The following is a 24,163-nucleotide window of genomic DNA, read 5'->3' on the forward strand; positions in this document are numbered from 1 at the left end:
GGACGGTGTATGTGGGATTGAGTCAAAATAAACTAGTGTCCATGTTCATCATAATAAGGGAACATTTCACCCAGTGGTGTGACTCAATAATCTGTTTTTTTAAAATTGTTTTAGACAACAATGGATCTCTATAGCACAAAGAAATAAGATACCAGGCCTTGGATACATTAATTCCTTTTTCGGTTTTATTTTTTTTCGTGGGAAAAGCAGATTAGCAGTCAGTTACCGCCCATCTGAGGCAAAGTGCACACACAGAAGACCCTTCTTCGGAAGAGGAGGCGGAGGTGAACGTATGCAGAGGAAGCTTCCAGCTTGCTCAGCCAGTCACATTTGCAGATGGGGTAATATGCTGATGGAGCCCTTTCAGGTCACCTTGGTGGGCTTGAGTGGGGGTGGGGTTGGGTTGAGGAGCATGCATCACATGTCCATCAGTGATTGACATAACAAGTGGCAGCCCTCTTAGCCAAGAGGAGAAGAGGCTTTCAGCAGATTCTCTGAGCACCAGCGCATTTGCTCATTTGCTCATTAGAGACAGTCCGATTGCAATCACTTCCATTTTAAGAGTTTCCTCTCCTAAATCTGGTTTAAAATTGTCTGCGGTTATCTGTGTGATGTCAAGTCTGTCTGCAACTGTGAGATCTTTACACTAGCACTCTCCCTGGATTTCACAAATGATGGGTATTACATGAGCTGATGTAATGTTCTGCTGCTGCAGCTTAGCGAGGCTGATGCCGAGGGTCAAAAATCCCCCCAAGGAAGGAGTTTGTAAGGCCTGGCAGTCGTCGGCCACCCCCAACCCGATACGCACGGCTTCCATCTTGCTGGGTTGTGTGTCATACACCAAACAAGATAGGGATCTTGGTGTCCTTCACATGATGCTTTTACAGTGCTGTTACAATAGCTAATTTGACCCTGCTTTCAAAAATAGCCCTTGATCGATAAGGCTTTTAGTTTCTTGCAAGCCTCAACGTTTCACCTTCAGGCACTCCCTTGAATGAAAAATGGAAAAAACAGCAATCTCTCATTTCAAGTTTTCCGGAGTTTCTTTGTATCCGGGGAAAAACAATAATCAAATCTGGAAATACGTATCCCTTAACCTTCATCACCATGAGCTACTGACTTAAATAGATAAAAGGTAATATACTTGCAAAAATAATCACATTCATTCCAGATTATAAAATGTATACCTTGAGCACTAAAACCACATCAGCTCATATCACGTCTGGTTATGAGAATAGCTGCTCGGTATATCTATTAGGAGGTCAAATTACCCTACAATCCAAACAATTGACAAATAAAATAAAAACGGCCGACAATGAAGACAGCAGTTAAAGCTGGAGTCAGAGCTATGAAGACTGTCAACGTCACATCAAAATACACCCTCCTTAAGCATGAAGGACTAACAGCTTAAGGATCTGGTTCTATTGAGATCCACACTTCTGTATAAAATATGGCGGCTTTGAACGATCTGGCATTTCGTGTCATTGTCAGTTCCTCAGTGCTAGATTAAGGTAGCCTCTTTCTTCAACCGTCTGGGTAACCTATTTTAGGGAAGCACCCTTTACTTGCAGGAAGACTTGGGTTTTGTCCCTTTAACCCTTTTCCTCAGACCGAGTAGAGCTCTATGAGGAGAAGGAGTTGTAATTATGTAATGGCATGACTCATACACGTCACCAAACACTGAACAAAGAAACACAAATGAAGACTGGCAACAAGGGTGTGTTCGGGTTGGCTTTTTACGCCAGATCGCATTCAGTTTAATAGAGATGATGACGACTTATTTTCATGAGCTAATCATGAATTAATATGGGTAGCTCTCGAAGCCAAGAGCAATGGTTTAAATTGACACCACTACATTTCACATACATGCACAATCACAAGGGGAAGATTTGACGGTGAGGTTTCACTCACAACCTGCTTTTTCTTGAACACTATGTACATTAAAAGGACAGCTCAAACTAATTTTCCTTATTGAATAATCTGCAGATTTTTTTTTCTTGATTAATTGCTCAATAAAACCAGGAAACTTTTTTGACGAAAATCTCTGCATCGACAATACGCACTCGTCAACTAACTTCAACGGTATCTTGGCATTTAAAGCACAGTAGTATAGGCAAATATGTAAATAGCCGCTTCATTCCACAAGCTAAGTGGGTTTAGTGAGAGCAGGATTGATATATGATAAGATAGAGATAAAATGAAGTCTCTTTGCACATGTACTTGGAAGACATTGATATCAAGGGGCAAGTACACATTTATTTTTGTTGTGTAAACATCTCTGAAGAGGACCGACTCACAATGGCTCTACTTTGCATGTACAATGATATTTTTAGGGTAAAAAAATAAGAAGCTTTATTGTTTTGGTTTTCGAGCAGACTACATTGTGCTTCTGATAATAAAAGAGACACTGGATTAAGTGACAGGGTGACCTTCTAACCCTCCACGACACTGAGGAGGCAGTGAAGAGCCACTCTCTACTCTGATAAGAATGGAGGGGGGAAGCCAAATTGTACAATTACCAATCCAGGACGAAAAAAAATAAATAGCCATCAGCACCTGTGATGCAAATGGGAACTTCGCTTTCACGATTATTACCATTGAATGCAATTCAATTGAGTTTGGACAAAAGCAGTGCGCCGGTGAGGGACAACACTGCCAAAGAGAGCTCCCAGAATAATTGTAGACAACAGACGAGAGGCGGTAAAAGAAGAAACTCTGGCTCAATAGCCCTCTACCTTAGTTTTTCTAAAACCCGACACTGTGTGTTTTGATTAGTCCATTACTTTATTCCGAACGATAGTTTTATCTCCATATACTGGTCTAACCTCCCAACAGTACAGAAAAACCTCCAAAACAGGAAAACTAATTACTGGCTCTCTTTAGAGACGGAGCCACAGCTGGAACGGATGATAAAACTTGGACTCCTCATCGTCATGGTGGGATCAAAGTCGCAGGCTTTCTATTTTTAAATCGTTGGACGGGGGCTCTGTTGTCACTGGCTGAACTCAAGCGCCAAATCGATTCCATTTCCCCCCCCCTGTGAGTAGGTATATACTGTGGGTGCTTGCACAGGTGTCTGCAGAATCATGTGCATATGACCGTAAAACTACACCGATAACCGCATAAACTAAGACAGCTCAGGTTAGCTGTTTTACAGTTAACCTTTGCATCAAATGATCAATCAAACTATTTTCCTCTACTTTCTGACATGCTTTCTATGCTTATGTATTCACTGCAGAGTGCTTCTATTTTGTTCTTTCTATCTGCCCCGAAATAACGTTGGGCCTGCATGAAATGCACACAAGCATTATCGATATCGACCTATTTTTCATGCAGTTTTACTCAAGGTCACTTCTACAACTTTCCTTTTAAAAGGATACAAACATGACTACTCTCACAGAAGTACACAGTTCAAATAAAGGACAAGGACACGTACCATCGAAAATGAGAAAATAAATGTTAAATTCAACCACGGTAGCCCTCAATCTGTACAAATAAAAGTGAGGGTAGTGTTTCTGGTAGTGTACAAACCATACTTCTGCTGTTCAACAGCATTTTCTAAAAATTAGCTAGACAACTGCGTTCATAACAGCAAAATCCATTCAAGCCCAAAGAGGCCATCTGAAACGGATGCAGTTTATAATTTGGAAGGAGTTCAGCAGTGCACATCTGGATTTTGCTGAAAATTAGGTAGACATCCGTCATAATGGGAGATAATCCCATGAACGCGTCACCCAGGACAAAAATAAACAGCTCGTGACGGAGTTCATGCAGAGCAGCCTGGTATTATAGTGCGTGAAGTGGTTAGTTCACTCAGTTTGGACTGGATAAAATTAAAAAATATAGCACACTGTGCAGCATAAAACACCAGGTTTCATGTGTGAATATACAGAAGGTGTAGAGCATCAGCCCTGGTGCCCGGATGTCTAAATGCACAGGGAGGAAACACAAACAGTCGTGCTCCCTGCACAGAACCCGCTTTGTAAGGGATCTTTGAAGCGAATCCTGATGGAAGATCTCGCCTCTGTGACGCTATTTATAGCTCGGTAATACATCAGAGGTCGCACCTTCCATCTCAGCAGAACCAACATCTGCCTCGCTACACACTGACGGTAGCAGGCATCTAATATTGTGGTTGGATGTGGAATCTTACCACAATTACACATTTCAAGCTCTATTTAATTGAAACAAGCATATGAGACTTTTTGCTCCAGTTGGATTTGCTTGCATTTCGTTTGCTCATTTTTATGCTATCACACATACATTCAAAGATGCTATTCGCTGTTCGACCACCAGCTGTTCAGCTGTTCCGGATGTGTTGTCAGATGTGGCCGCGCTAAAATGACAAAATGACATCATTATCATCCCTGACAAACTGACTTTTGGTGCGTCACGATGATAGTAACAAGTGGAAAGGGGGCCGTCACTCCTCTGCCTTTCATAAAAACCGAACTGCACAAAGTGCTGGCTTATCTGATCTTTCGAAGCCAGTATTTTCAAAAGCAGCAAATCAGTTTATCAGGTAAATAATTAGAGAGTGTACTGCACATACTAGGGATCAGTAATCAATCCTTTGTGCACGGGTCCAAGTCGACCCTTGTCCCGTTAAGTCACTGACAACACCACCAGACCATGAAGCTTAACTGTAAGATAACATGCAGCAATTAAAAGCAGTGATACAGTAAAATGCGTCATTGTTGACTTCAGAACCCTTGTAGATCACAGGGCCAATATGTGAGACACTGTAGTCACCCTTTGGCACTAATCCAGAAGGGGTACTGACATGACAGATGTGTCAGAATAACAGTAGCATGCGACATATGCAGTCAAACACACCTAAAACGGACAAACTACAGCCTCAAATATCATCCCAACTGAAGACATAAAAACACACAGAGCGAGGGTGACCTCATTCTCTGCTAGGTTGACATTATTCCACTATATCTTGCAATAAATAATAGTTGTTTGCTGCTACATTAATGCTCTGCATGTTGTATATTGCTCCTCTAAAAAGTGATATGTCAATGTTGTGTTTAGAGCTCGTTTCCGCTGCCCCCAAGTGGCCAAAAAAGAAAAATCAGGGAATGCAGGTGTAAGTGGCAATTTTTTTAAGGGTGCAACATCATTTTCCACCTCCAACGAATGAGAGCTGAGGTTCTGCAACTATGTGTCAAGTTGTCATCATCAGTGGTAAGGGTGTACAGTCAAAGAATGTCATGAGGATTTTAAAACTGCAGGCACAACTATGATTTATGGGAAAAGCGTGAAAGAATCCACATGCCGTCACACCCCCAAACTATGTGAAGTGTTCCTCCCGTATGTCTAAAACTTAATGTACCGAAAGCAAAAGCCTTTTCCCTGTTCCATCCTATTTTGCTGGAATTACAAGGTCAGTCCAAGTGCATGGCATTATGGAGCATTCATTGTTGTGTTAACTGGATTGAGAGATTATTGCAGATTATATTTGATGAGGCTGACCATTGAAGTGATGTAAAACAATGGCTTTAAAACAGACCTAGTATCCGCACCGAGATGTGACAGTTCTTTTTGTGTTGTATTGATAATGTTACACCTGATCCCTGGGCTAAAAAAAGAATGGCTACTCTGATCTGTCAAATGATGGAAAAGCAAGCCCGCCTCTCGCCATTTGACGCTCTGCCTGGAAGCGAAGGCATTATTTTCGAGAAAATAAGAGAATCAAAGCCAGCTATTTTTATGTTACGGGGAGAAGAACAAACAAGTTTCGCAAAAGAAACTTTTCATGTCCATAAAAAAAAGAGAGAACGCAGTAGAAGCAGTTCTGTAGTGAGATGAAAGGCAGCGGTTGCAGACAGATGAGTGCTAAATGCAGAACATCACACTGCTGTCCATGTTACTCTCAGAATTGAATTTTAGATGGTATTTATAGCATTATTGATGGCCAACTGCCAATTACCAACCAAGCAACCTCCAGTCTTTATCCTTATGGTGACAGGATAACGCCACTTCTCTGTTGCTGCAGACTGCCTGTGTTTCTGTCTATGGCAGCAATGTAACACACAACGGGGACATCCCAATATCATAATGCATGAAGTAATCTCAGGATGCTCATTTTAATCAAGAGTCGAGTTCAAGAGCATGGCGTCGAATAGCACCCTATTGTCCTTACAATGCAATACTTTGCACCTGAACGGTACTGTATAGAGGATTAAGGACACCTTGGAGCTCAGCCACGACAGTTAAATGATTAATTTATAAAACAGCAGCTCAGTCCATAGTAGTGAATTTCACCCAAAAATAGAAAGACAAAAAAAAAAAGCAGAAAAGCAGACTCAATCATATTTTGCAGGACACTTGTCCTTGCTCTCCTGTTTGACTCTCCATTATTCATGTATGAATTTACACACATACACGCCTGCTAAATTGCTAATTAATTCCAAAAATAACATGTGTCTTAAAATACACAGGTCCCCAAAGTGTCAAAGCTTGATTAAAAAAAAGGTGTTTAGATGATTACATTCTAATAATATTTGCACCTTTGTAGTTCTATTAACCCAGTAGACCCAGACTACAAAATAAAAGAGGTTTACTGACAATCTAGGTTGAGTAAATAAAAGCTTAAGACTGTTATTTTGTACATTATCTAATTCATTTTTTAGAAATGTATTCTGTTTTATATGTTCAAAGCAGGGTGCTGAAAGGTGCAGTCATGAGCTTGTTACCCACAATGCAAGAGAAAGGAGATACTAAATCCGCTGCACGCGTCGTAGGAGATGAGACATGATGGCCGGATTTGATCGACTCATCTGTCTCACACTCCTCCCCCCCCCCCCCATCAAAAGTTTTTTTTTTTTTTAATACGCACACAAGCGGTCCTGTTGGCCAAAGTACCCAGAATCCATTGCAGCTCAAGGTCACCTGAGTGTTCTCTGGCACTCAGCCTGTGCACCTCAGTTCTCAGTCTTTTCTTGCACAGAAGCCCTCAGTCAAATTAGTATGGCAGAATAGGAGCTAAAGAAAATAACTATTTTCACGCTTGCTTTTTAAATGAAGAGAGGCATTCATTTTAGCATTTACACACTGAAATCCAAATGACAATGTTGGCTTCTTTGAGAGTTTCTCCCCCCAACAATGTGAAACCTGCCGTTTAAATATCCTTTATGTACTTAGAATAAATCCAGACTTAATTAAAGCTTTACAATACAACTTTCACAAAATTTCATTTCCATCTCATGTCACAAAGAAATCTAAATCCGTCTGGATAATCTCTACACCGGTATCAAATTGCACTGCGGTGTCTTTTGCCCTCAAGTGTCATTGAGGGTGGCGAATGTTATGTGAAGTAAAACAATGATTTCTACGTTTTTTGTCTATGGAGTATTCACTGTTTATGTTATAGATCGCAAAGTAAAACATTGCACCGAGAGACTGTACATGAAGAAGAACCTCCTCAGAGCAAATGTGGAGAAACGGAAGGAACACGACTACCACAGCAGTCCTGAAGCCATTTACTGCATGTGGTTCACATGTTTACTCAACTATTTAAATACAGTAATATTGTGGGAAATCTTTAACTGGGGGAAAAAAACGCACAGCTTTTGAGATTTTCCAAGGGATTGTTTTGTCAGACCGGGACACAATTTGTAGAGCTTAACCCAGAATTACACATATGACTGGGTTTTATTAATCCCACAGTGGAATACTGTATGCCCGCCCTGTGTAGCATCATTTAAGCCACATGAATTGTCAGTTTGCGGAATATTGTGCGGACATCTGTGAGATACTGGTGTCATTTGAAAATGCTCATTTGGCTGATGAGAACAAAAAAAAGATGCATGGAATTAAAAGCATGTCTCTACAAACAAACCGGTTTCATCACAGTCAGCCTGACTTCATCAAAATAACAAATCAGCTGCATGATATGTGTCAAAGGATGAGTGTGTGTTCCCATGCAAGAGACATGGAAGGTCATTTCTATCAGCTAAAGTACCAAAACTCATTACTTCACACCTACTGTAACTTCCTCATCGTCGGACATTTCATATCAAATTGTATTTTCAGAGGAGATGGCGGTGAAGGGAAGTGAGAGAAAAGTAGTATGGATCAAGAAACCAACTCACCTTGGGCTGTACTTCTACTTCTACCACTTGGTTCTTGTTCATGCAACTTTTGACGAAGCCCTCAACACTGCTGTTGCACTTCATGAAGATCACGTAGGCGGCGTAGGCTGAGAGCAGTGTGATACTTTCCCACATGGTGATGACGTTGTCCAGGAAGAAGATGATGAGCATGATCAGATCCAGGATGTAGAAGGAGACGTCGCGGAAGAGTGGCCACCATGTCAGGTTCAGGATTTCCTTGGAGAAGATGGCACACATCCCAATCACGAAGAGGATGTTGAAGACGGCCGAGCCCACGATGGTGCCGATGCCCACGTTGCTGTGCGAGATGAAGACGCCGATGATGGAGGTGAAGAGCTCCGGGGCTGAGCCACCTGCCGCCATGAAGGTGGCACCCGCTACGTCATCCGAAATGGTCAGCTTCTCTGTGATGACCGTCAGCGCTGGGACGAAGAACTCGTCACACACTATGGCTAAGGCAATGAACATGTAGATCATGCCAAACATGTGGAGGACCACTGCTCCTTTGCGTCGCTCCTCGAGGGTGAAAAGGTCTGGTGGGTACGCCCCCTGGCTTTCGTTGCTGTGTGCTGAAGATTGCATGGCTATTGGCATGTCGGCTGACACATTGGGGTCCCTCTGCAGTTGGGTGAAAAGTAGAGTCCTGTGGGGGGCCGACTGGTGGAGACTCTCCTGGGGGAGCACTGGCTCACTGAAACCCCCTGAGCTCCAGGTCAAGGCACTGAAGGACACTGCACTTAAGGCCACCAGGCTGAGGACAAACCCAACGATTCGCAATGGCCTCAGCTTTTTCCGCAGACACCGGTAGGCCTGCCGCTTACAGGCGGCACTCAACGTGGGCCTTCTCTCGAGGGAATCCATGCAGGGTTGATCTGAACCCATGTCTGTGCAGCTTGTGGTGTCCTCACTCTCAATGGCTGGGTAGGATGAGGGGAGAGCAGGTTTTACCGGAGACAATGCATGGTGTTGTCACCAGTTTCAAATTAGTTGAATAGATTGTAGCTGCTTTCCAGGGTCTGGTTTGCCAAATGATGTCTTCATATTAGCCTCTGCTGGAAAATGTCAACAGAAAGAAGAACATTTATAATTGAACCATGGAAAGAGACTTAAAAGTGTAAAATTAACTTTAAAATACAATCAAATTAAAAAAGGTAATTATTCAGTAAACAAGGTACTGTATATTCTAAAGATTCTGCTTTGTCAGTTTAAACAGTTTGATACTACAAAGTGAAACAAGACAGACAACTAAACAATTATTTGATTCATTGATTAGTCAATCATCGGCGTCTCAAATAAGCGCTGTTGCTGATATTCTCTTTTTAGATTAAATTGTAAATTGTAAATGCAATAACTGGAAATGTGTGATGGATAATTAATTCATGCCTTTCTTTATACGAGTTTAAAATGTTTTAATGAACAACAGCTACATTAAACAATGATCATTGTTGCTGTGGAGAAGTCGGCTATAAATCAGGTCTAATACTCCTGATGACTACCAAAAAAGCTACATGTAGATATTCAGAAATTAAATCGAACAGGAAATCCCCAGTTACAAGATTATGCAGACTTGAAATGCTCATCTAAAAATGCATATCTTGAATGTTAAAATCCCCCCACGGTATTCTCTTACTGCACTCAAATTCATCGAGGATTTACAAGAAGTTTGAACATTTACTTGCAATTGAAATCATGTGGCCTTAGTACACTTACATTCGCTGCATACCATCAAGTGTACTCATGCAGTAATTCACAATTTCAACAAATTTAAAGAGCAAGATGCAGCTACACACAGAGAACAACTTAAGCTTCACGATTCTGCTGGTTTAACGATTTCATTTTTAATTGCGACAACTTGCATTTGAAAAAAATCGAAAACCTGCTGTTTTTCCCTGTGAACATATCACGAAACATGAAGGCCGACGGTTTACGGACATCAGTGAAAACGGTGAACGCTACGACGCCGCTGCTCAGGTGGAAGCACATAAAAACACACGCACATCCTGTCCTGTTTGACTTTTCAATGATGCACAGCCTGCCGCCTTTCAGCTGAACGGCGTGTCAGGGATGGCAGTTCCACTGACAACTCTTCCCCCTGTCTGCCCTTCAATAATGCCCTCGCCCTTTCAGCTGGAGCATCATCTTCCACCAAGAGAGCCCAACACGAGTTCCCCTGGCGTGGCGCATGACGCGTGGAGCGGCTGCAGACGGTGGCATGCCTTACCTTTGTCAGAGGCGAGAAACCGGCCGCACGGCACAGCAGCAGGTTGAAATTAAATCGTCTACGGTGCCCTCTTGCTCTCATTGAGCAATGTGTGACCGCTCTCTGCTCTCCGACGACAGAGGAGGAGCTTTGGAGGAGAGGGAGGAGAGGGGGGGAGAGGGGGGGGGGGGGGGGGATGCTTTTCCAACTGCGCTCACCTCTCTCCCTCACAAAAGCAGCAGCACCCACCTCTTCTCGGATGAGAGGAGGAAAAAGAAAAAATACCCGGTCGAAAATACCTTGCTAATGTAGCAGAATATTATGCTGGGCTGGGCTGCCCACGTGAACCACTTGGTTTATTAATAAAGCCAGGTAAGCGGCAGACGGCGCATCCTTTCCTGCTCGCTTCACGCGGTGGGGGCGTCGGTGATGTTGCATTTTGGGGGAGGAGTTGCCGTGGTTACACAGCAAAGGCAGTATTTCCACATGGTTTATCTTTTTATTCATTATTATTATTCATCTGATGACGGAACAGGTGGATATGCTTCAGCTCCGTTTCAGATTGATGTGCAGGCGATGCCTGAGGTCATTTCAAGGTTATATGCAGAGGGTGGATACCACGTGCAGCCAGAGGAGCGGCATAATCTCCCACAAATGACTGTGACTTCTCACTTACGATAGAGTATAATATTTCATTTGAAAGGGTTTTTTGTTGTCTTTTTACTCTTTGGTAATATGCATATTAGTTTTTCTTGCCATAATCTCAATGTGTTCGATATGAAGATGCAGGTGTTTGTGTGAGGGACTATTTCTTGGTTGGGTGCAGTGTCCTACCACCGTTTTATTCCTGCAGAATAAACAAACAAGATGCAATATGTAAATGTGGTAACTTTAAAGGTGGAAGGTGGATTTTGTTCCCATTTGACCAAGCCAGGCTAGAAGTTTCCCGTCCTCATGCTAAGCTAAGCTAACCGACGGCTGGCTTCAGCTTCATATTGAGCAAACGGATGTAAGATTGATCCTCTCATCTACCTCTGGGCAATTCCCAAATTGTTGAACATTTCCTTCAATATCTTGATTTATTATTTCAAAACATTTTTGTTCCATTACCAAATGTGAGATTGTACATTCATTAAAAAGGTAACACATGCTTCATATACCAGTTTGCCTAATTTTGAATATGTCAGCCAATACCCAGCCCTCATCTGACATAACCTTCATGCCTACAGCCCCCTGGGTCGCCACGTTTCCCCCTCGTGTCAAAGAAAGCCCCCCAAACCACTTCGCATTAGTCGACAGGCCAAGCACTGTTTGATAGACGCAGACACGCAATCTCTACACAGTGTGACAAAGTATGTGCGACACTAATGGCCTGGTGCTGTATAATAAATCATGATTCACTGACCTCATTGATTGCACTCTCTCCTCTGCTCTCATCTCCTCCCAGCTGTAGCTGCCTCTTGTTACCTAACAGGAAACACAGAGGCCGAGAGCATTGACTTGAGTTCCCTCAGATTATCAATCGTCAGATGTTTTGTCACGACTATCCGCGGCGTTTCATGTTGGTCCAGAGTTTTCAAGCTTGATTAGCTGATTCCGGATTACTTTTGAAAAACAAACACGAAAACAAACATTGAATGTCCTCTGATATGTCATAAAATAATACTATATAATTACCTCTGTAATTACCATCATTAACTGAGACACATGAGGGTGGAATCGATCTTTTTATCTAGTCTTTGCAAGAAAGCAAATAAGCACATTTCCTAAAATGTCAAACTATAACTTTAACCTTGAAGGCTCAACCTCCATTGTGTTATGTCAATCATAAGTCCCTGTCACGGGACCTGCAAGTGAAATGCTGTTACACTCAGAAGGATTGAGTTTGATTGCCTCACTACATCTATCGCCACTGGGCGTCCTCGCCAACCAGTCCCAAGTTTTTCCACAAGAGCAGACTGGTGGCTGTCCTGCAGATTTGATTGGTAAATGAACACATAAGTAGGCTACATCATCAATCGGTTTAGATGGTTGAGATGATAGTACCGGGCTTTGAGACAGCGTTTTTGTTGCTGAACCAACTGTCAATCTGGAAAATTAAGGGTCATTCCACCGATTTCACAATACTCGTCACGATGAGTATTTTACTCGGCCTGTGACTTTGGCCTTGAAACGTTTAACAGGAAACCTGCATAATAAACTTGAGGTTTGGTGTTTGAAAGAAGTAGGATTTTAGAGGGCAAGAAGGGTCTGATTGCAGTTTTGAGTTTGGCCCAAACTAAAAAGGCATAAATGCAGGATGTCTCTGCTCGGTTGGTCGGACAAAAAAATGCCAGGAAGTTAGATTGGAACATTTCACGGTTTGTTTTGATGTTTTTGTGTATTCTCGCACTCTGAAATAAATATCAATAATCATGATAAAATGTATTCGTAGTTTGAACTTTTACTTATAATTGAAATCATGTGGCCGGAATTGAGTAACAGAAAAGGCTGCATAAATCGATGTTGGGATTCATTTTAGGTCTGTTGACTTTGTGCGTCCACCTGGCCTTTCAGAGAAATATTAGTGATAGTAAATCAAAGAAAGTAGTCTGAATGCTGACTGTACAGCAGGCAAGAGCTGTCACAATAGCTGCACCATTTGTTTAAAATGTTACGTTTAGCTGTACGAGCTCAGATCGGTAGACATAATCATAAAGTGCACTCTGCGCCTGTGACTCCAGTTCCTCAAATTGGAATCTCTCAATATTTTTGCTTATCAAATGAGATCCCATACAGGCCCTTGTCAGCTCTTTTTCAACAATGGCCCCCAGTGCACACGCAGCCTCTCCATCCCGCCGCACAGACCTCTCCTGATCTGGCTGCATTTCCAGCCTAAAAGTGATGACTGGCCGCAGGTCATGTGGGTTGTGGCGGGGAGGAAGGGGTTTTGGAGAAGTGATGGTGCCAGTTGTTTTGATTTGGCTGAAATCTGTGCTGTGACAAAAACAACAGAAATTTCCATGCTGGCCCTGCCCCCCACCCGGTCCACCCTCGCTTTGGCCCGGCAGCTAAATCCGAGCCTTTGTGTCCCACATAGTTGTATGGATTTGTCAGCAATGGGGCAGGGGCAGTGGGGGGTAGATAGGGTGATGATAACCAAGCAAGTTTTTCCGGTGAAGAGGGGAGAACAATTGACTGAAACAAGGTATTGAATTAGCTCCATTAAACACGTCATATTTGTTCATAACTAACACCAAGAGCAGTTTGGTCCAGCAGATGAGGAAAGCAGTGAAATTGGAGAGTCCCAAGATAAGCTTTTTCTAAGAGACTTGCTCCGGATTAGATGTTGAAAGCCTCATATTAGCAACCCCCCCCCCACCCCCCCCCCCACCATCAGCACAAGTCTGTACAAAGAGGCTTGGACAGACCACCTGCCCCTTAGGAAAATGCGGTCAGCAAAACAAAATGGGCACAGGCACCAATGGGATGCTCAGATAGTAAATAGTGAATCAAAGAGGCTCTTAAAACAGCTGAGTAAATGTATTCCAAAAGACAAATGCACTGCCACTGAGTTAAAACACAAAAGCAAGATTGTTCAAAGATAAAGTAGGTGAGACCATTTTAGCTGAAAATCAGGGGTGGATGGGAATATTCATTTGAGCAGCAGTAGCTCTGAAGAGATTAATGAATTGATAATCCACAGGCAGGACTGATCACTAAGTGCTGGAGCTGATTATATACGAGCCCACAGTGTGAAAGTGAGACCCTACTTTTACTGGTGGTCCACTGAAACACATGGTGCAGCCCAGATCATTTTGAAGAGATCTAAAATGTTACCTTGGTTATGTCATTTAACTGTTTCTCCATATGTTTTCTGTGAAATGTTATATTATTACATATATTGTTTCTGCAATATTGTAAATGTACAACAGTTGGAAATAAATTCTGGTGAGAAAAGTGTTCAATTTATTTAAGAATTTCTTCTTAGTTCAGGAAACTGCATCTAAACTAACAGTTTAGAGCCATAGCAACTCTGTGAGGCTGTACTACTTAGACAGTAAGCTCAATGCTAACGTCAGGTTGCTAGCATCCTCACAATGACATTTGGTAGGTATAATGTTTCCGCTGACAGTCTTAACTTAAGAGTGTTATCATGATTACATGTGCTAATTAGCACTGAACCAAAAGTACAGCTGAAGCTGATGCGAGTGTCTTTGTGAGATTCGCAGGCATTTGGTCACATACCAAAAGAATTGGACAAACTGAAATGTGAAGATGGAGTGAAATCTTGACCTGATGATGGCGCTATATGAAACATAAATGCTTACACCAAATTTTTTATGCAATCTATCCAATTTTTGTTGAAATATCTGTGACGTGATTAATTCTAATATTTCAATCACAAGTCAAAAAGGGCTTTCATGCTATACCACTAGCAGACATTTACTCTGAAATTTTGATCTGCTGCTCGCATTTATCAAAATAGTCACACAAATCAAAGTTAATATAGCATAAAATAACATTTTACCAACAGCTGCTTACAGGTAAAAAATCAGTCCCTACTCTACAGATATAGAGCATGGGAGGTTTAACTTTAACCTGCTATAGAGAGCAGTACTTGTGTATTTTAGCCAGGATAAGTTTGAGTGTACTGGAAGGTTTGCCAGGATGCTGAACTTGGAATGATTAAAAACGGGATTGCAGGCCTTTCGCAGCATCAGTATGCTACAATCTGAAAATTCTACAAAAACCTAACATTTTACATTTGACTGTAAGCTACGTTGTGTATTAAAGTAGAATACATTATCTTAAGTAGATTTCTCTGCTGGGGTCATGAGCTTACCTGTTGTGAAAATCCAATCAATCTTTGCCTTTTGTGACCTTACAGAGTTTAACCATTGCAGGACAATACCACTGAAGGACTCACAGGACAAACGAGTCGTACAGATGTGCTCACTCCATCCTTCATTTCACATTATGAAAAGCAGGAGGGGCAACATGTGCACTGTCACCTCATGACATAACAGAATATGGCGCTTAATATTTCATGGCGAAACATCCGGAGATGTGGCCACAAAGATTAGATTGTAACGTTTGTTGTAGGCGACTTCATGTGAGGGTTTCAAGGTTCAAACGAACAACACTATTCTGGACTGGAGCATATTTTCTTTGGCTATCTGTCATTGAGAAGTCTGATGTGAAGTAGGACAGCATTTTTTTGTATTGGTTTATTTGATAAGGGACAGTGCACATTAATACAAACATTGCTCTAAATGCGCCAGAGTTAGCCAAGAGGCTATTTTTCATATGTAGTCCCAAGATTTTTCATCTGTAGTCCCAAAATAGCATTGATAGAGGATGTGTGCTGCATTATAAGCTTAATCCTTATGCCAACCGCCACACAGATGGGCTGACCTGCTGGGTTGCAGGCACGAGGTTTGGGGAGAGAGGGGGGGGGGGGGGGGTTGAAAATCGTTGCTGTCTGTCTGGTTACAAAAAAAGTAGTGAGCTCGGGCAACTGAAAAAAAGTTGAAAAATGTTTCATGCTCTGATGTCATTAGGAAGGCGAAAGCAGAGCTGTAATCCTATTTTAATCGCAGTGGATTTATTAAACAGGAGCAGCAGGTTTAAATCTCAGCAGATTACACAGAAGGCCCAAGGAGATGTGAAGGGGGGCGAGGGGGGGGGGGTGGAGAGACTTGCGTAATCAAGTGCACTTATGATGATATGGTTCATCTTTGACTAGTCAGGACCCCTTGAGAAGTGAGGGCCCACGGGTGACAGGGGACTCCTCCAAATGCAAGGGGAGCAAATTCAGATGGCTTAACGATAAATCAAATGTAAATGATCGAACCATCATTCATCTATTGACATTTTGTTGTAAGATCTAAATTAAATATTCCATTCAGATGTCTTAGAATAATTACTTCTGACAAGATTAAGACAGAGTGCCCGCAGATGTTACTAATTATTTGGACGTGCGCGTGTGCGTGTCGCAGTGTCTCTTGGAGTCGGCGCAAATCTCCTTGGCACCCTTCGTGAAAGACCATGGCCCAATCCCAATGTCCCCCCCTAAAGCCTCAAACCCTGAACCCTCAAGGACTTACTGACGTCACCTGGTGAGTGGTTGAGTGTGAGAGACTGTGAGGGCTTGAAACGGTGGAATGGGACAGCACTTTATCACGTTACCGTGAAAACGACACAAAATATAATGTAGCCTACAATTATGGGGTTTTATTTTATACTTTGTAGTCCCTGATTTGAACGTCTTCCAGACTCTTTCCTCACAAGATGAGGTGGTCTCATATAATCTATTTACTTGTTTTTGTCAAAACAGCTTCAATGACAAAATCAAATATTTGATGAATAAATAAATAAATAACCTCTGATTTCAAGTTTATTTTTTGGTTCCATTTTTAACCCTTAAAGTTTCTGAGTAAATTTAATAAGACAGGCTGAACACAAGTGAGCCGTCCTCTTTGTTTATTTAGTTTTGTACGTCTCCATGCGTCCACTGGTTACCCCGTGTTTAACGTCACATTGCAATGATTTGTGGGTAATTCCCTTCGGCTAAATCAGCATCCTATGCTGATTTACGGTAAGGGTTCATAAAGGGCTCAACATGTCTGCCAGAGAGCCCTCACACACTCGATGATTTGACAGCGGGACATCCCTAAACCCTCACGGACATCGCGGGAGCGCGCCTCAAAATCCGTGAGTCCGTCAGGGGGGAGATTGGGATTGGGCCCTTGATTCTCGTGCAGAACGGGTTAATCCCAGGTCGCATCACATCTGGACTTAATCAAATCAATCCCCGAACAGAATATGTAGAACAAGCTTCAACCTCGAGAGGTCATCAGTAATAAAAAGTTTTCAATCAAAAAAACAATGGGTGCAGTGAAGGGTATTCCTGTTTGTCCTCATGCTTGTCACACATTCACAAACAATGTGGTGGAAAAATAAAATCGTGCCACTAATGTGTGTAACTCAACATAGGGGACATTTCCAAAGAACAAACTTGGCAACTGATAATAAATGTCTCTCTGGACTAGGTTCTCTCCCACAATACAAAAAAATAAATGTTAATACTGCTCCTGGCTGGCTCAAGTTAATGCACCAATTGTAAGAGAGGACATTGTAAATGTTCAACTATCATTAGCGAGGATAATACATTTGTTTGTTAAACAATATTCCCAGGTGCACTGATTAATCTCCAAACAACAGTGCACAATAATGAACTTCCAGCCCATATGGATTTCTGACTGAGTTAAGCATCAAACCAGACAGTTAGTTTCATGGCCTTAAAACGGATGCGAAACCTGCCAACCCTCTGTACAGAGCCTTGCGTTGTCACTGAACTTTGCCTCTGCCAAAGATTTCGTCTTAAAGGATGCCAAGCTCACCATCTGTTGGCTGTGCTTGGCAAATGTCTGTTTTGTGACACAACACCTCTTTGATAAGGAGCCATTTTGGGCCATTTCTCTCATATTTGGAGCAACAGAGCGTGCTGCAGATTTTCTAGTATACCTTGATATTGGTTGTCAGTGTGCATGGCATGTACATTAAAAAGGACTTCACGAAGAGTGATCAGTTGGACATGTTTTTAAAAATAGTTAAGACGTATAATTGCAACAATTCTGAAACTTTGTGGATAACTCTTACGTTTCTTACAGGTGGCTTTTGATAAAGAATTTTGTAACAGAAATATAGTCTTGATTCTTTTGAGATGTTAAAGAATCAACATTTAAATTTTTACAAAATTCAGTTTCGAAGAAGGTTTAAAATGTTAGTGGCACTTTAACCAACTCATAGGCTTTACTTTATTTGATCATATCAGGCTAAATGGAAAGCAACATATTTACTTTTGCTATGTATGATACCTTTGCGGCAGCTGCAGGGTCGCTTACATTGAAATTGAGACGCCCTTGTCAAACACAGATCAAAAAAAGAAGCTCCCTTATTCTTTAGAAAACTCACAATTTGTATTGAGCTCCTATTTTGATAACATTAGATTTTAGTTAAAGTGACTTTGTTCAAATTGGGAATGTGCATGCATACGATTCTTCACAATGCCAACCAAAACGGTCAGGTATCTTCAACTAGCATACAACTGCTGCCATCTACTGGACAATCTATGCATTGAATTTACAAACCAAAACGTACTCCTTTTGGTTTACAGTCACTTACTTTGCTCCTTGGTTGTGTAAAGTCCCAACTCTCGATGAGCCTTTTTACATGGCAAACGTTTTGACTCGTCAAGCAGGAAAAACACAGGTGCAACTAATCACTTGAATTAGGCTCCAGGTGTGCCAGTAAGCCATGTCAGCAGGCAAGTGAGGGCAATAGCAGAATGCTGGAACTTGAAAATGTAAATTGTAGGCGGCAATCGTTAAAATTATTGGTTAAACCTGTGCTTAACCTGCAGAGACATGTCAAAATAAACGGTGGAAGGGCCCAACGGTTTAAATCAAGTGTTCTTCAACACAGCCCCTCAGCCAAGAGTGTTTCTTTGAGATTTTAGTGGATATATTGAAACAGTTTGCAAGAGTGAATTGTGTAATTGTGTCAATTGATCACCCATACTAAATAAAATAAAAAAAGTACTTGTGTAAATCAGATATGGAGAGTTTATTTTTGTCCATTAACAAAATTAAATAGGCTGGTATCGATACATACATACAATTACAAACATACATTTGTTTTTTTTGTTCAATTGGCTAATGTAATTTTTAAATAAATTCCATTAACTTTATCGTTCCATAATTTAATAAACATCCTATAATTTGTTATAAACTCATCTCCGTGTGTAGTAATAATCAAACGCCAGCAGGGAGCACAATAACAGGGAACAGACTTGAAACAGCGGAGGAACTTTAACCTGTAACACCCGCCTTGCTCCTTCCTCTTCCGGTTAAGGCGACAGCAGGTATGGCGGCCCCCTGCTTTACTCTGGAACATAATGATTTCAAAATCCACTGTAATCCTACGTTTTAGAATAAAATGTGGTTGATGTCAAGTAAATATTGAGCTATAAACAAGTCTTAGTTTCTAGCGATGTGACCATTATCTTACTTTGAGGTTTTTCTGTGAGACATTTTAGAGATGCCGTGTCTGGGTCTCTGAGGCCGCTATCTATAGATTGAGCTGTATGCTGTAATGTTAAGAGTGGCCGCGGCTAGCAACGACACTCATATGTTTTCATACTGAATTGGATTATTTAAACATATTCTTAAACCGGACTGTCTTCTATATTCGGCCAATGTTTTGAATGCCTAAGTAATGTAAACTGGTGTAACCAACGTTTTGAGCCCTAACATCGGCGGCACGGCTAGCGGTGTTAGCATGCTAGCATCACGTTAAAAAATTAACTGACTTATTTTACTTTGTTTTTAGTCTCAAGATGGTGCAGCGCCTGACTTACCGCCGTAGGTTGTCCTACAACACCGCCTCCAACAAAACCAGACTGTAAGTGGATTGAAAAGCTAACAAACACCATAGCATCTTCAGCTATGACCTGCTGTGTAAATGCTACATCTAATCGTTGTTGTGTTGCAGTTCCCGGACTCCTGGAAACCGTATCGTGTACCTGTACACCAAGAAAGTCGGCAAAGCTCCCAAGTCGGCATGTGGCATCTGCCCAGGAAGACTGCGTGGAGTAAGTAAATCCATTGTGTTATAGTGAAGGATCTTTTCCTATCCCCATCCCCTAAAGAGGTGCATGCACTTGAGGTATGTGTGGCCCACGTGGGGCTGGTCTACTTAATATACTGTCAATCAATTAAAAAAAGAAATCGGCAGTATTTGTTGATCTTCTACATGCTCGACTCCTCCAGTATGCATAATGCTACAGGTCTTGTTTGTGTGTCTATGAAAACAATCTTGAGCTTGAGGTTAAGACTTAAACTGCATTACTAACACAAGCTGCCGCAGATGCAAGTAATTTGTCAGATGTCACGTTTCTCGCTTTGCATTGTGAACGTTTTTAAGTCCGGAGTAATGTGCTGAAAGTGATCTTAACATAGTGCTTTGTGTGCTGCAAACATCATGGCAGTTGTCTGTACTTTTTCATACAAAACAGATAGATAATGGTAGAAATAGTGCTAGTTCAAATGTACGATGTTTATACTTTCTGAACATGAACTTAGTGAGCTACAATTTGGTAAATAATTTGGCGCACAGCAACAACATGAATGGCTGAGACTAAATTGAGAGGCTGGAGGTATACAGAAGAGATCTTTTGTGGTTAACTGTTTGTTCATCTATTACATTGGTAAACCTAAAAACAAGCTGTCTTAATAGTTTGTGTGAGAGAGAGAGATCTCTGAAACTATTCAAATTAGCATTGTTGTGGACTGGTTCTCTTACCTCCAATATGTGGATACATCTTCTAGTGCTTCAGGTGTTTCTTTTACGGTCATGTCAGTATTCAGGAAGGATGGGGAAAATGCAGGTTCATTCCCAAATCCAAAGTTACAATAGTATTTTACACCTGTAAACAAAAGAGCACACCAAAACAAGCAATATATTTTCTTGAGATATCAATCAAGCAGTAGTATTTAGGAATATAACTAAAAAGGGTTGTGAACTGTAATTGTACACTGACTTTGATGACGATGGTAGTATTAAAAACTTGGCGCGCTGTTCAAATCCTCCGTCTTTCAGGATGCCTGGAAACATTTCTATTGAGTAGCCGGCCGTGGGGAGTTTGGTTGTTTTCAAGCACAGAGACTGTTGACATCCATCACTGCATTTGAATATATTTGGGATAGCTTTCCCCTGGTAGTGGTGTCGGTCTCATTGTGGATCTGCTCTGTCTTGTAGATCCGGGCTGTTAGACCTCAAGTTCTGATGAGGCTCTCCAAGACCAAGAAGCACGTCAGCAGGGCCTACGGAGGCTCCATGTGCGCAAAGTGTGTGCGTGACAGGTAAAATAAGTTACTTACTTTATTGCTGAGAAACTGGAGTGATGCATTTGTCTTGATTTAAGACTGATAGGTTGTCACCTCTACTACTCGGAACAGTTACTTTAATCGACAACATGGAAACAAGAATGAGTCCAGTCTCTGATTACATTGATGTGAGTTGTAAATGGCTCATGCTTTATTTCTAAATTGTCTGTTTTGCTTCCATTCTCAGGATCAAGCGTGCTTTCCTGATTGAGGAGCAGAAGATCGTTGTCAAGGTGCTCAAGGCACAGGCACAGAGCCAGAAATCTAAGTAAAATGTGTATTTGTATTGCCACAATAAAAAATGACAAACAAATCCATTTTCTGTTGTGATTTACAATGTCTGGGTGTATTTAAATCAATGTCGATTTATTGCAAATCTGAACAAATGCTAAAACTGCCATTTGAAAATGTTCATTTTACCTACATAAATAAAATGTAGTATACAATGAAATATTTCGAGTCACAGTAGTTTCATAGATTATTTTTGACGGTGACAAACGGCAAAGATATCTGACATTTAATAACAAACAAAACCGTCTTTTTAAATGGACAGTTATATTTGTCCAAGTTTGAAAGTTGGCTTTACGGGATTACAGATTCCCTGTTGCGCCATCCTATAACCCAAATATTTGTATGCAGTGATTTTGTTAAGATTGAAAAAGCTGAATTATTTAGTAAATAAGAGATTTTACTTGTGCCTATAGTGAAGCACATACTCGTGAACAAGCTACTTGAAAATATGCATTATCTACAGTTAAACATTTACAAAGTCAATTAATTTTACGAAACTCGTGAGTGAGGCCACAATAAATTGCGATGACCGCCACATTTGAAAGAAGACGAGAGTTGAAAGCTATTTAAATGTAGCTGAATTGCATAATTAAAATCCTTAAAGCATTTACTATAAGATAACATAACTATTTGGGAAATGTTTTTGCTTGGACGGGGTGCAGTACACCCAAATCGTGTGCATACGCTTTGTACAAAGGATGGACTGCACGGTAGGGAAAAAAGCATGTACTTCCGGGACACGTCAACATAGTCGCTTCGCAGACGGATATCGGCCAGAGAGCACCTATTCTGCAGTCAGAGGGAATTTCTGTTCAAGCCATGGAGACATTGTACAGTATGCCGTTTGCGTTGCTGGAATGCCCGAATGTAAAGCTGAAGAAGCCGTCGTGGCTGCACATGCCGTCGGCCATGACTGTGTATGCGATCGTTATCGTGTCCTACTTTCTCATCACTGGAGGTAAATGCATGTGCTAAGCTAACGTTAATGCTAGCTTGTTAGCGACGAATATACCTTGTCTCGGCTTGTCATGAAAAGTTAAATGTAATTAATGTGCGGTTTAAATAAAGCCAGGTTATAGCCTGTGGTTGCATTGATAAAACAGCGTGCTAGCTTTAACGCAGTTAACATAATGACCGAGGGAGTAAGTTAAGCTAACTCTGAGCTAGCACAAGAATGCATCTTGGTCTGTGATTATTATGGTCCAGCAATGACGTTAGTAGTGGAAATGTCACGGTTTCAATCATGTTTAGTAGCTCTGTTGTGCTTAACGTGCTGATAAAGGCGCTTTAACGTTGCGCCAACAGCGGTACGTTGTTTTACGATGTGATTGATTCCCATTCTAGGTATCATCTACGATGTTATTGTGGAGCCACCAAGTGTGGGTTCAATGACTGATGAGCATGGACACCAGCGGCCAGTGGCCTTCTTGGCGTACAGGTACGTCAGTAAAAACATTGTGAGCACCCGGAGCCAGTAGGTGATGGTCACGTCATATTTAAGCAACAGTAAATAATGAATATTCAATGTAAGTACATTTGTTTTTCAGAGTAAACGGACAGTACATTATGGAAGGACTGGCTTCCAGTTTCCTTTTCACGATGGGAGGCCTGGGATTTATAATCCTGGACCGCTCCAACGCGCCAAACATTCCCAAACTCAACCGCTTCCTGTTGCTCTTCATCGGTTTTGTCAGCGTTCTCCTCAGCTTCTTCATGGCCAGAGTATTCATGCGCATGAAGCTGCCGTAAGTCTACGCCTGTTTCCTTTCTACAGCTGTAATAGTTCTTATTGTAACACCAATCCTGCCCTGAACTTACATTTGTTGCGTCACGCTGTCTTAACAAATGAATCATTTGTCTTTTCAGAGGATACCTCATGGGCTAAAGACAAACGGAGCACGCTTAAAATGATTTGGATGGACAGAGGACATCAACACATCGGTGCCTAACTAAAATATGGATAAACGCAACTCCTTCTATAATCAACCATTGAGGACCGAAAGCACTGACCTTGCTCAAGAAATTAGACCTGGCTGCACTGGCTCTGTCTCATTGGTGTTCTTTGACTTTCTTCCCTTTCTCCAAACAAACTGATGCAGCCGAGGATCACATACACGTGTCACAGCGACGTCATTAGGACCTCTTTGGTCATGGTATCCAGGTCCCTCTCAGTGTAGTGCATCTGTTGCAAACTCAAGAAATGAGCTAGTAAGTGCCATGCAGCAGGTGAACATCTTAAGTCACTGGAGTAGAAAAAGGAGAGGAAGTTACTGAACACTGTTGGCACGGAGACACTGTTTTGGAATTGGGATTAGCACTATATGAATAATTTAAAGGAGGCAGTCTAATGTTTTACGTTTTTGTAAAGAAATCATTGTAACGGCCTATAACTTGTCACAGTTGCATTTTTGTACAAGTATGTGAAATAAATCTTCTTTTCAGAGCTCCTTGCAGTCGTCATATGTATGTACTGTTTATAGAAACACATTTAGTTATTTTCTACATCAACGTGTCAAGAGCTGCACCGCAGGGCAAAGATTAATGTATATACATGTTGTGGCCTGTTTGCACATCCTGTTAGGAGACGATAAGTCGGCATGAGAATTGTAATTTGGCCTCCA

The 24,163-nt window shown here is 41.6% G+C and overlaps 3 protein-coding genes across 3 annotated transcripts in view; 2 read left to right on the forward strand and 1 right to left on the reverse strand.

Moving 5' to 3' along the window:
* The window catches only part of LOC306715023 (solute carrier family 24 member 2), a gene marked incomplete at both ends in the record, with an annotated part of 32,840 nt that extends 23,838 nt beyond the window's left edge, over positions 1 to 9,002 (reverse strand). The window contains one exon of the mRNA XM_079185241.1: positions 8,100 to 9,002. Coding sequence (XP_079041367.1) covers positions 8,100 to 9,002 — 903 coding nt within the window. The remainder of the gene's footprint in view (positions 1 to 8,099) is intronic.
* Positions 9,003 to 19,197: 10,195 nt separating this feature from the next.
* On the forward strand, positions 19,198 to 21,564 carry rpl34 (ribosomal protein L34). Its single transcript, XM_079184517.1, has 5 exons — positions 19,198 to 19,228; positions 19,696 to 19,767; positions 19,858 to 19,957; positions 21,124 to 21,227; positions 21,439 to 21,564. The coding sequence occupies exons 2-5, from the start codon at positions 19,703 to 19,705 to the stop codon at positions 21,521 to 21,523; spliced, it is 354 nt and encodes a 117-aa protein (XP_079040643.1). The 5' UTR covers positions 19,198 to 19,228; positions 19,696 to 19,702; the 3' UTR covers positions 21,524 to 21,564.
* Positions 21,565 to 22,288: 724 nt separating this feature from the next.
* ostc (oligosaccharyltransferase complex subunit) lies at positions 22,289 to 23,985 on the forward strand. Its single transcript, XM_079184414.1, has 4 exons — positions 22,289 to 22,500; positions 22,887 to 22,980; positions 23,090 to 23,287; positions 23,409 to 23,985. Exons 1-4 carry the CDS (start codon positions 22,362 to 22,364, stop codon positions 23,425 to 23,427), a joined length of 450 nt encoding a protein of 149 aa, XP_079040540.1. The 5' UTR covers positions 22,289 to 22,361; the 3' UTR covers positions 23,428 to 23,985.
* Positions 23,986 to 24,163: the final 178 nt, after the last annotated feature.

Source organism: Pholis gunnellus (assembly GCF_910591455.1).
Source record: "Pholis gunnellus genome assembly, chromosome: 23".
In the NCBI taxonomy this organism is placed as follows: Eukaryota; Metazoa; Chordata; class Actinopteri; order Perciformes; family Pholidae; genus Pholis; species Pholis gunnellus.